The sequence below is a fragment of the Bufo gargarizans genome, chromosome 4 (genome assembly GCF_014858855.1).
Source record: "Bufo gargarizans isolate SCDJY-AF-19 chromosome 4, ASM1485885v1, whole genome shotgun sequence".
Classification (NCBI taxonomy): domain Eukaryota; kingdom Metazoa; phylum Chordata; class Amphibia; order Anura; family Bufonidae; genus Bufo; species Bufo gargarizans.
In genome coordinates, this window is record NC_058083.1 from 192,456,124 (window position 1) to 192,469,427 (window position 13,304).

The 13,304-nt window shown below is 43.1% G+C and overlaps 1 protein-coding gene across 1 annotated transcript; it reads left to right on the forward strand.

Moving 5' to 3' along the window:
• The first annotated feature begins 1,246 nt into the window (after positions 1-1,246).
• LOC122934471 (leucine-rich repeat-containing protein 15-like) lies at positions 1,247-8,922 on the forward strand. The gene is given in 4 exon segments (XM_044289953.1): positions 1,247-1,294; positions 3,461-3,462; positions 6,649-7,515; positions 7,517-8,922. Coding segments are annotated over 2 exon segments (1,773 nt in total). The 5' UTR covers positions 1,247-1,294; positions 3,461-3,462; positions 6,649-6,654; the 3' UTR covers positions 8,429-8,922.
• Positions 8,923-13,304: the final 4,382 nt, after the last annotated feature.

Sequence of the window (13,304 nt, forward strand, 5' to 3'; positions counted from 1 at the left end):
AGGGCCGGACTGGCCTGCCGGGATAGCGGGAAATTTCCCGGTGGGCCGGCAAGCCTGAGTGCCGCAAGGCCGCGGCCCTGGTGACAAGTGGGGGCGACCGCGGCCGGCGGCAGGGCAGAGCAGGAGATGAGCGCCTCCATTGCGGAAGCGCTCATCTCCATAGTCATCTGTATTGCCGTCCTCAGGACGGCAATACAGATGCCTGTGCTGCGGCAGAGGAGGGAGAGGTGTGTCCCCTCCTGTTCCTCTGATAGGCTGCCGGCTTAGTGCTGGCAGCCTATCAGAGCTCAGGCCGGTGCAGGCGGCGCGATGACGTCATCGCGTCGCCTGAGCCGTATAGCGAGGGACACAGACGGAAGAGGCGGCCTGCATCGCATCGCATTGCTGGAGGTAAGTATAAGTGTATTATTTTTTTTTATTTTTTTATATAGGTACAATACTGGGCTGGCACATGATAAGGGGGGCTACTGGGCTGGCACATGATAAGGGGGGCTACTGGCACATGATATGGGGGGCTACTGGCACATGATATGGGGGCACTCTGGCTACTGGCACATGATATGGGGGGGCTCTGGCTACTGGCATATGATATGGGGGGCTCTGGCTACTGGCACATGATGGTGGGGGGGCTCTTATTTCTGGCACATGATTGGGGGCACTCTGGCTACTGGCACATGATATGGGGGGCTCTGGCTACTGACACATGATATGGGGGGGCTCTGGCTACTGACATGATATGGGGGGGCTTTGGCTACTGGCACATGATGGTGGGGGGGCTCTTATTACTGGCACATGATTGGGGGCATCTATGGGGGCACATCTTACTGCAGATTATTGGGGGGCACTATAGGGGCATCTACTGAGGCTAAAAAGAAGATATTTTATATGGGGGCTCTGTATAGGGGCATTTTATACTGGGACACATTATGGTGGGTACTATGGGGAAGGGGGGGGGCACTATGGGGGTCATCTACGGGGGCACTGAGAAGGGGTATTTTATATTGGCACATTATGGGAACATTAGCTCAACTGGGGGCATTACAAATGTTTTGCATATTATAAGGAGAATTATTACTACTGGGGGGGCATTATGGTGGGCTTTATTACTCCCCCATGGTATGACCCCCTAGTAGCAGCACCAGCCTCTCCCTGCTCTGCTATCACTCTGCCCTTTCTCCAAATCCTTATTATGAAATCTTTCTCATTAGGTTAAAGCACAACATCAGCTCCGCCGAGCCCCCGGCCAAAGTGTTGAAGTGGCGTCCGAGATCCCCAAGGGCCAAGTCAAGTAACTGTAAGTTTTTATGGGGGTTCTACAAAAGAGCTATCGTGGGGCAAAGTTCATATTCGTGTTTACACACGTGTTTTAAAATGAATGCTTTCTCCTATTATAAACAAGTAAATAATGACGCAATGCTGTGGGGCTGGTGTGCAACTTTTTCCAGGGCTGGTTTTTATCCCCAGTCCGGCCCTGGCCGAACGAGCCGCCGGGACTTTTTTTTTTTTTTACTTTTTTTTTTTTAAGCCGAGCCGCCGATTCGTGGGGCTGATGTTGTTGCCATAGAAACATTGTAAAGGGGAGGAGTTAGTAAGATAACCACGCCCATGTGGGGGCGCCAGAAATATTTCTGCACCCAGGCGCCTGTGACCCTAGGAACGGCCCTGAGAGTCCACCAACGCCTGGGTCGTCACCGAGCCCCCGACCCAGGAGAGGACAACAGTAATCAGTGGTTTGTCAACACGGGAAACCGGGGACGAGGAGACTCCACCCAAGATCTGCCCCCGACAGGATCTCAGGTGCGAGCGTTTCCCGGACGGTTCGGGCATGCCAACCGAAAATGCCCACCGAGACCACAGTACATGCATCGGCCCTCGCGTCTCCGGAGTACCCTCTCCCCCTCGGACAGGCGAGCAAACCCCAGCTGCATGGGTTCACCCCCAGACAAGTCATCCCCAGGAGGCGTGGGAGGAGAGGGAGGCACGGGTGGGACAGCAAACGTAGGCGCCAATCTGTTAGAAGACCTCCGCAGGCTCTCCTTAAAGGAAGGTCTCTCCCTGAGTCTGGTGTCAATCAAAATCAGGAAAGAAATAAGAGACTCGAGCTCCACTGGTAGGTCCTTAGCTGCAACCTCATCCTTCAAGGCATCCGAGAGACCATGAGAGAAAGCAGCGACCAGAGCCTCATTATTCCAGCCCACCTCTGCTGCCAGGGTACGAAACTCAATGGCGTATTCAGCTACGGATCGTGAACCCTGTCTGATGGACATAAAGAGCTTCGCAGCAGAGGCAGCACGAGCCGGCACATCGAATACCTTCCGAAGAGAAGCAACAAAACCGGAAAACTCGGCAACCACCGGATTGTTGTTCTCCCATAAAGGGCTGGCCCAGGCCAAGGCCTTGTCCGAGAGCAGCGAGATCAAGAAGCCCACCTTTGATCTCTCAGTAGGAAAGGCATGTGGCAGCAACTCGAAATAAATGCCCACCTGGTTAAGGAAACCTCGGCACTGAGTTGGCTCTCCCCCAAAGCGCTGTGGAAGGGGGGCAGAACCGGTCATACCCCGAAACACTGCAGGCGCAGCAACAGGTGTCGGGGTAGACTCTGGCGCAACAACCGGAGCGGCAGTAGGAGCGGGCCCAGGAGCGACAACCGACCCATCGGCAACGGAAGCTAAATGAGCCGTGCGTTCAAGCAGGGTTTGCAACGCCACAGCGAACCGACCCAACAGGTGATCCTGCTGATCAAGTCTGGCAACCAGCGTAGGTAGCGAGGATGGCCCTGTACCGTCAGAATTCATGGCTTGGTCCTAATGTCATGGAACCATGAACCAGACGTACAACAAGAGATAAGTGGAAATAAGAAGGCTTTATTGAAAATCAAGCTGTAAGGCAAAAGTCCAAACGGATGGCTAAACCGAAGCAGGGTCTTGCGAAGCCAGAGGTCAGGAACCAGAAGGGTAGTCAGACGAAGCCTGGATCAGGAACCAGCAGGGTAGTCAGACGAAGCCTGGATCAGGAACCAGCAGGGTAGTCAGACGAAGCCAGGATCAGGAACCAGAAGCAGCAGCAGTCTTAGAAGCATGTGAACACAGGAGGACCAAGCAAGGAACTGAAGCCACAGACCTCCTATATATATGAGCTAGGCATCCAGCTCCTCCCAGTGGGAAGGAGAAGCCGCAGGGTGGGAGGCTACAAGAAACCCAGAAACCAAGATGGCCGCCAGCACATGTCAAACGAAGGAGAACAGCAGAAGGTAAGACCATGACACTTAGGCTACACAGCGCTGCTGTCATCCTGTCTAAGGCTACACAGTGCTGCTGTCGTTCTGTCTAAGGCTACACAGCGTTGCTGCGGTCCTTTCTAAGGCTACACAGCGCTGCTGCAGTCCTTCCTAAGACCACACAGCGCTGCTGTCCTTTAACTACATCTAACTCTCCACAGCAAATCACTGACACATTGGCAGATGTTTGTATACATGGTAGCTCATAATTTATAATTTTGGCATTCCGGATGACTAAAAGTAAAAACGTGTATCAGGTACAAACTATCAAATGAAGGTTGTGCTGTAGTTTATATTAATGTGCACTGATGGGCAGATTCCCTACCACATGGCACCTTTAATCCATAACATAACACCAGCAGCACCAAACACCAAGATGTAATACACAATACCTCCCAGCAGCACCAAACACCACAGTGCAGCAACACTGACAACAGTATTGTTACCCTTATCCACCTCTCCCTCACTGACAGCAGTATTGTACCCTAAACCACCCTCCTCCCGCTAACAGCAGCATTGTTACTCTTAGTAATTCATAAGATAGTCTCAAAGACCACTAATTACAGCCGAAAACAGTCCCCCCCCCCCCCATTCAGTTTCAGAACCCTCGGCCCACTACACCTGTGAAGCATTTATAGCCCTGCACATCATTGCAAGCTAAGTCTTTAGACCTCCATACCTTCTTGGCTTGAGAAATGTTCCATTTTTTTTTACTCTGATTAAAGGGTTTTTCCAGGATGCTAATGTTGACGGCCTATTCTTAGGATAGGTCAGTGATGGCGAACGTTTTAGAGACCGAGTGCCCAAACTGCAACCCAAAACCCACTTATTTATCACAGTCTAATACAGTATATCTTCCATGTACTTTATCACTTAGCTATAATAGCCTGCCTACATTCAGTGCACTGCCTGTGCTGTTCATAGTGTGCCCTGCGCTGATGAATGACAGGAAAAGTCTAAGGCATATTAGATTTTTTCCAGGGCGTGGGTGCCCACAGGGAGGGCTCTAAGTGCCACCTCTGGCACCCATGCCATAGGTTCGCCACCACTTGGATAGGTCATCAATATCAAACTGTGGTGGTCCAAAGCTTGTCATCAGTATTAATCAAACATCACTATAAATCAGCACTTTATTAGGAATGTATGTAATTGGTAACTGGATGGCTGAAGAGTCCTTGCATGAACCTGTGATCGGTATTGGACCAGGATCTAAAGCAATACCAAGACAATGTGAGACAAGAGATTTCCATCAAGGATGTTTGCATGGAGAAGCACATTAAGGACAACTAATGCTTATCACGTGCTACAAGTTGGCTGATCCCTGCTCTATTTTTATCTTGAAAGAACATGGATGTCTGTATTAAATGCAGCTGGAAGCTCAGTCTGAGATACATGTGGCCTGCATTAGACATGTTTTCTTTTCCTATCCCTTCCCCTGGCTTGTCTGACATGATAGAGACAGCAAAACTTTAGTTTCTTGGACACAGCAAATGCTGTAAACCTGCAGATAAGGCACACACTGGCTGTAATTTGAGAGCAGTGTTCTTATTATATATTATTCATGTATCACTCCCTGAAATTGTTAAAGAATATGTTTGCCACATTCCCGATGAATCTTTATTATAAGCTGCATTATAGACCCCCTTCTTATTTATATTAAACCACATAATTAATGTAGCTGGAAAACAAGTCTACATAAAAATGTAGCCTTTTATTCCTAGCAGCTAGTGATGAGCGAAATATGTAAAAATTCTGATTCGGCTGCTTCACTGAATTTAAAAAGAAAAACAAATTGTGCCGCTCCCCGTCATTGCACCCCTCAGATGCCGCATTCATAGCTGATCATGGCATCTGACAGCAATAATACAGTGTAAAATAAAAAATCAAATCAAATCATACTTAGCTCATCCATTTGATCGCAAAGATCCGGCTGGCACCATCTTGATTGAAGATCAAGATGACAATCTTCAATAAAGATGGGGATGGTCCGCTCTTCGCGCTCAAATGGATGAGCTAAGTATGTTTTTTTTTTTGTTTTTTTTACCACCATTTAGGGAAAATCATTTCGCTACCACAAAACACAGGGAAATTTGGCATTGCGGCAAATTGAATTTTCCCTTAAATTTCGATCTAATTCAACTTTGTGGAGTTCGATTCACTCAACACTAATAGTAACGATTTACATCACGCCCATTTTTTTACCTAGTATGAAGAATATGAACTTAAATGTAGTTCGTTGTTATAAGGAGATGAATCACATTTGCCAGCGCTAGCACTGCACTATGTAGTGCATGTATGTGTTCTCTAATTGGTTGGGGTCCAACTGCTGGGACCCCTACAATCTCGGGTCTTGCTCCCTCGTTCTGATGGAGCAACAGGCAGAGCACTCTTCCTGCCAATCCATTCTCTATGGGACTGCTGAAGACAGTTGAGTGCAGTGCTTGACTATTTCTCGCAATCCCATAGAGAATGAATGGAGTGTCAGGGCGTAAGCTCAGCCTGCCACTCCATCAGAATGGAATCCCTGTTTTCGCGATTGGTGGGGGCTCCTGCAGTCAGATCCCCACCGAATTTATGGATAAATTACACCTTTATGTTTAAATATCATTATTTTATGTTACTTCTAAATCTCTTAAATAGTTATTGGCACCTTTATGAACTTTTTGAATAAGGATAATTAGCAAAACCATGTATTTGGTTTTATTGTTTAATAGACAGTAGAGGTAATTTGCAAAATGTGAATGCCAGTTGCCAGGTGTACAAAAGTCTCAAAGTTTTGCACAAGCGGAATTGTGCACAAAAGTGTATGTTTTTGAGTTTCTACACCTCTTTTGCCACTTTCTTCAAAAACAGCTAGCAGAAGGGGCGGAGCCACCTTGGGCTGACACATTTCATATAATAAATGCCAAAAAAAAACTGTCAAATTATAACTGAAGCCCCTAGCCAGTGTAAATTTCAGTTTCTGGGGCAGAGACATTATGGCTGCAACAAATATATTAAGAGGCTCCATCAGTGGTGGTCGTGCTTGTACATTGTAGGAAAAACACTAGCCTTTGTGTCCTCCCACAGTCCCTGGCCCCAAATAGGCCAGCGCTTATTCCTATAGTGTGCAAGCACAACCACTGTTGATGGACTGCAGGATGGTTGTAACCATGGAAATGAGCAGTGTATAATGTGGAAGGAAGCAATATGGATAATAACTACATTAGTAAGTGGTTTGTATTAATTTTCTCTATATAATTAAATGCTATTTGCGGAACTGAGACAACCCCTTTAAGAACTTACGGTATATCACACAAATTAGAAAACTTGCTTATTCTTAAATATGAATATGAAAGATTAAATGCAACATTCTTCCCTTTCTTTTCTAGATAACAATGTGGAAAGGTCACCTTTTTGGAATTGTACTTTACCTTATGAGTCATCTGGTCTACAGCCAGTGCCCTAAAGAATGCAAATGCCTTCGAGATGGTCAAGTGGACTGTTTCGGAGCAGATATTTTTGAGATCCCACGTTCTATCCCTCAGAACATCAAAAACCTTCAGATAAGAAGCACTGAAGTCACTGAAATTGAAGATGGTGTCTTGGAAAACATGACATCTCTGTTAATCTTGAGAATTGAAAAAAATGAACTGTTATCTGTTTTAGCTCCTAATGCATTCAACAACCTAATATCTCTGAGATACTTAAGTTTGGCCAGCAATAAACTGCAAGAATTGCCTGGAAGTTTATTTAAAAACCTCGCCAAACTGGAAACTCTCATTATATCAAACAACCTGATTAGTCAGATTCACCCATCACTTTTTGCTCCACTAGTTAACGTGAAGGAGCTCAACTTATTGGGAAACAATCTTCGAGTCATACCAAGAGGAGCCTTTGATCAGATGAGTGGACTTTTAAAGCTGAATTTAGCTAAAAATAATCTTACACGTCTACACCTCAAAACTCTGGAAAAAGTCACTAAGCTTCAAGCTTTGAGAGTGTATGAAAATCAGCTCAAAGATATCCCTGAAGGTTTACTGAAAACACTTACAAGTCTACAAGAAGTTGCACTGCAAAGTAATCAGATAAGTCAAATATCTGCTGATATGTTCTCCAACAACCCTAATTTACAGAAAATATACTTATCAAATAACATGATCACATCACTGCCCCGAGGATTATTTATGAATTTGCCAGAACTCTCTAAACTAACTTTATTTGAAAATTCCATTAAACACATTTCCACTGGGGTGTTTGGGTCCAATGCCAAAACTAAAGGAACTCTGGTTATATGATAACTTCCTTGAAGAACTTGTGGATAATGCCTTCTCCAATCTAACACAAATACAATTGCTAATTATATCCAGAAATAAAATCCAGTCCATCTCTGCAAATGCCTTCAATGGCTTAGATGAGCTCCTGGAGCTTTCACTGCATACCAATGCACTATCCACTTTAAATGAAGATGTTCTCCAGGGCATGCCCAAGTTGCAGAATATTTCTCTTCACAGCAATAAGATTGAACATCTTCCTGCAGGGATGTTTAGAAACTTGGACACGTTAATGACCATACAGTTGCAAAACAATTCTCTAGAGAACCTGCCAGAAGAATTTTTGGACACTCTAACACATGTAAAAGAAATAAGACTGTTCAATAACCCATGGAAATGTGATGCTCACATTTTTCCCCTGAAGAACTGGATTACTCATAATCTGATAAAACTTGGAAACCAAGGCCAGCTTGTGTGTATAAGTCCTCCCTTCGTAGGTATGCCCATAGCTGAGCTAGATGAAGAAGAACTATTATCTTTGGGATCTACAGTTGCACCAGAAGAGGAACAAACAATATCTATTTATGAAGAAAGTACTACTGTCCCTGTCACAAAGTTCTGAAGAGCCCAAACATGTTACCAGTACAACAATAGCAGAAACAAAAATAACAGGACAATCTGGCAACTCTATGATGATGATATTTTGGACACCACAGAATCAGACATAATCACTAAAAATAAAGAACGTGGTGGAAGCAGGCTGGTTGGAGTTGTTGCAGCAATAATTGTTTTATGTTGCGTAGCAACTGTTTGTACAGTTATTGCATGTGTACTATACCAGAGAAAGAAGAAGAACCATGTTGTACTCATGAGAATGAAACAGCAGAATGAAGCATGAAGGAAATTGTTCGTAATGTTTAATCACTGGGAAACATTCTATAGAAGCACTGTTTTAAGATTGCTTCAGTATATTAGACTTTATGGAAGGTACCTGATTCTTGACCCTTGGATCTTAAATCAGCCAACATTACCTATTTTTCACATGGCTTAGAAAATGTACTTTGCACCGAAGTACAAATAAATTCCACTTTAGGTTTGTCAAATATTCATTTCATACCAGTTTCATATAATAATTTTTATCAAGCCGTAGATAAGGAAAGAAGAAGGGCTAACCTCATTCTCATCACTGATGGTACTACCACAGCTTTTTTTCAAATAGAACATTTTAAGTACTTTTATACAACACCTCTAGAATTTTTTTGGGTGGGCAGGTGTGATTTTTATTTTTTTACTTTGGAGTTGTGGTGATCTTATTACATATTAATGTATATTAGAAGCTGACTGTATGAATGTATATGCATTTCTTCAGTTTAATAAAACTTCCTAGAGGCATACTCTGTCTCTTATCAAGAATTAGAATCAGGTAAGGTATAATGGCAGAACATAACATTTGATACAGTGTCTATAATCATTACATATGCTTCTTTATGATCAATATTACACTAAGTGACAAGGCTATGACTATGGCTCTACTGCTGGTCCACACAATGCAGTGTTGGTACAGTTTTGATACAATCAACCATGCATGTTCCCAGAAATTAATTGGCGTTAAGAAAACAGCTAAGTGAACAAATACCTTAAAGGGGTATTCTCACTTCAGCAAATGGCATTTATTATGTAGAGAAAGGTAATACAAGGTACTTACTAATGTATTGTTATTATCCATATTGCCTTGTTTGCTGTCTGGATTCATATTTCCATCACATTATACACTGCTCTTTTCCATGGTTACGCCATCCTGTAATCTAGCAGAGGTGGCCGTGCTTGCACTCTATAGGAAAAAGCACCAGCCCACGTGCTCTCCAACAGTCTCAGCCGCAAGGGAGGCCGGCTCTATTTTATATAGTGTGCAAGCACGACCAGCACTGATAGATTGCAGGGTGCTTGTAACCATGGAAACAAGCAGTGTGTAATGTGATGAATGAAATGAATCCGGCCAGCAAAGGAGGCAATATGGACAATCACAATACATTAGTAAGTTCCTTGTATTAACTTTCTCTACATGATGAATGCCACTTACTGAAGTGAGACAACCCCTTTAAAAGTCTGTAAGTGTCTCCTAATTGGTTCTTTGATGAGTGCATTAAGATGCTTGCCCGTTGGCAGCACATTTCCCCATGTAAACAGGAGATGTGCTGTCAACATAATGTAAACTGTTTCCATCTGCCGGTGTAAAGGCTCTTGAAAGGGAGTCTGTCACCAGGAAATTCACTGTTAGACCAAAACTGGTGTAAAGGAAAACTGGCTTAGTTGCCCATAGCAACCAATCAAATTCCATGTTTCATTTTTCACAGCTCCTTTGGAAAATAAAACATGGAATCTGATGGGTTGCTATGGGCATCTAAGCCAGTTCTACTTTACACCAGTTTTGATAAATCTCTCCCAATGTCTTGTAGGGCTACCTCAGCTTCATGTAATGATACCGTTCACTTTTTTGTACTTTTAATCCACATGCAAATGAGCAGTTAAGTGTGCTGAGGGCATGCCCAAGCAACTCTGTCCACCCTTGCCCCTCTGCTTCCTCTGCCATACCCTTCTCTCCTTCTTGATTGATATTGGCAGGTTCGTATTGTGCATAGTCATCTCACCTGGTCCTGTGAGTCAAAAGGAAAAGGGAAGGGCTGACAGAGGAGCAAGGGTGCACCCAGTTTCTTAGACTTACCCTCATTGCACTTAACTTCGCATTTGCATGTGGATTTAAAGTAGTTTTTCTCAAGAATGAAGCAACAGATCACTAAGTGAAACGTATCATTACATTCAGCTGTACTAGCCCTACAAGGTATTGTGTCCTGGTGACAGAGCTTTAGTTGTCAACTTTTTTTTTATCACTATAGACATGCTTTATAGCCCTGCATTGGGAGCAATCTGATAAAAATGAAAGCCTCCAGTACTAGTACTATATGGTTCTATGTTAATAGATTTTACTTTGCTGTGGTAGCCATGTTTGCAAAAGTAGAGGAACAGAATGTGAAGCCATATTTGTTGGCATTCTTTTCATCATCTTCTCAATAGCTAATGATTAAGTCTGTCAGTATGTTCAACAAATAACAAGGTGACTGGTTTTCTGCTAGTTGCTTAGAATATTATACAAAATCACAAGCTCACAGCCAATATGGCTGCCTTCCTGTTGTCACTAGAGAAGGGAAACAAATTTTATAAAAAATTCCAGTATGAATTGATTGATATGCATTTTGGGGTAAGAGAGAGAGACTCACACACACAAAAAAAAGAGAGACTAGAGAGAAGAAAAATAGATGGGGTCATTTACGAATAGATACACGCAACTTTTGTGGCGTATATATGGAGCACGCCGGCAGGCCCGTCTCGTTCATCACCCATCTCATTTAGGCATAGAAGATGGGCTAAATGTAAGACAGCAAGGAAGCTGTCTTACATTTCGAATTGACCGTGGATACGCCAAATTTATGTAGAGGCCGACGCCTCTTCATAACTCTGGCAGATCCACCACCAACGCAGGGGCTTATTAAGACCGGCGTCTAAAACGCTGGTCTTAATAAATGTGACCCAGAATTACTAGAAGACCTCAGCGTCTCATACACAAATTTCCAGGCCAATTCCAGCACTTTTGATTGGAGTATAATTGATTTGGTCCCGAATTGAACAGGTTGACCAATTTGGCTGAATTAAAGCCAAGTCAAATTTTCAGCAATTTGCTCATCTCTAGTTGTCACTTTTGCAAAAATAGTTGCCACAACCACAAAAAAATAATGCGCTGACTTCTGATTTTCTTTATATATGGCCATTTTAGTGTTTTGGGATGTAATGTTATGTAAATGATATTACAAGATCAGTTTATTTGCAGTGTAAAGTATGATAATTGTTTATAAGGCTGGTAGTGTGTTAGACTCTTGTTGCTTAAAATGAGAAAATAATCTTTCTATTTAATTCATAATTTTTCAGCTGTTTTCTGGTACTGAAGTTAGTATATAAAACAAATATAGACATGTTAAGTTAATGTTTTGATGGCTAACCTCCGGCACTCCAGCTGTGGTGAAACTACAACTCCCAGTATGCTCCATTTATTTCTGTGGAGTTCTGAGAACTACCAAGCAAGTGGGTATCTTGGGAGTTGTAGTTTTAACACAGCTGGAGAGCCAGAGGTTAGCCATCACAAATATAGAATATTCAATAAAGGGAACCTGTCAACAGAAGATTGCCCTGCAAACTGGAGGCATTGCCTTAGAAATCCTTTTATGTTGTCCCTGATGTACGTTTTTTTCAATTCTTGTGAATTGTAAATGCAATGAAAAACATCTTAAATTTCCCACTCCTGTTGTATGCAAATTAGTGCTTTGACGTGAAAGTGGCCTGCCTCAAGATTGCCACCTCTATATCCCGCTCCGTGCCTATTGATTGACGTTTCCAATCACACGCAATAGGAGGCCAGGGGATGACATTGCCTGTGATAGTGTCAGTGAACAGACAAGTGGAGGGAGTTTGGCATGGAACTCTTTTCTCAGAGGAACTTTAGTGCTAATTATTAGTGTTGGGCGCGAATATTCGAATTGCACAAATTTTAATTGCGAATATCGCCACTTCGAGAATTCATGAATATTTAGAATATAGTGATATATATTCGTATTTTCGAATATTCTAGATTTATTTTTCATCTGAACCTATGATCCCTCCCTGCTTCTTGCTTGTGGGTCAATGAGAAGGCTGCAATGTCTTTGTCTGAGCTTAGCAACATCCCTAGCAACCAATAGGAAAGCTGCCTACCCCTTACTATATAAGAACCTCCCCAGCAGCCATTTTCTGCAGTTTTTCGCAGTTCTGAGAGAGAGAGAGAGAGAGAGTAGTGACATTGCTGTGCTCTGTGCTTTGTGTGTCATTACATTAGATAGTCAGTTAGTTAGCTCATACGGTATATATATATACAGATAGTTAGTGGGAGACTAGTCAGTGTAGGTTATATCCTGATATAGTGTAGCTGATAGTTTCCAGTGCAGGGTGTTAGGTAGTGTGAGAGGTTCTGCCGTCCATACATAGATGCTACAGATATAGTGCTGTGATGTCACAACAATACTTAGTGCACCAATCAGTGATATGTAGTCAGACCTGATCAAATGGGAAGTTGCACATATTGCGCCAAAATATGCGCATCATTAATTGCCGATTTGCGCAATCACAAATATTGTAATGCTCTGCCGTGCCAACCATTTTCTCTAGTCTCCAGAAACTTCTAGCAGCTTGAAAAATGTAGCAAAAGTGTCCCACCCCTGTATTGCGCGCAGATTACACCCGATTTTCGCAATCAAGAAAATAATGGCGAATTTATGACAAATATTTGACCAAATATTCGTAAAATATTGCAAATTCGAATATTGCCCCTGCTGCTCATCACTACTAATTATCAGACCATGGTAGGGGAAGTTATTTTTCTCTGCATTTGTAAAAGAACACAATTAGGACAACGTGAAAGTTTAGAGTGTAACGGTCATGCAGCATTATGCATAAAGCAATCTTTAGTTTCTTCACATACCACTGTTTTCCTTGAGTTTTTGCCTTAGTTATGGCTGTTTTAACCCCTACAATATGAGGACCTTCTCAAGATGGCTCCTCTGCCAGTTCTCTGAGGCCAAAACTGCCTTCCTTCACGTCACATACACACTTGCTGTAGCTAGCAGCTTCCTGCCAGCCAATCAGATTGGATTACTGAGAGACACGCCTCTTTACTCTGAAGTCTAATGCAG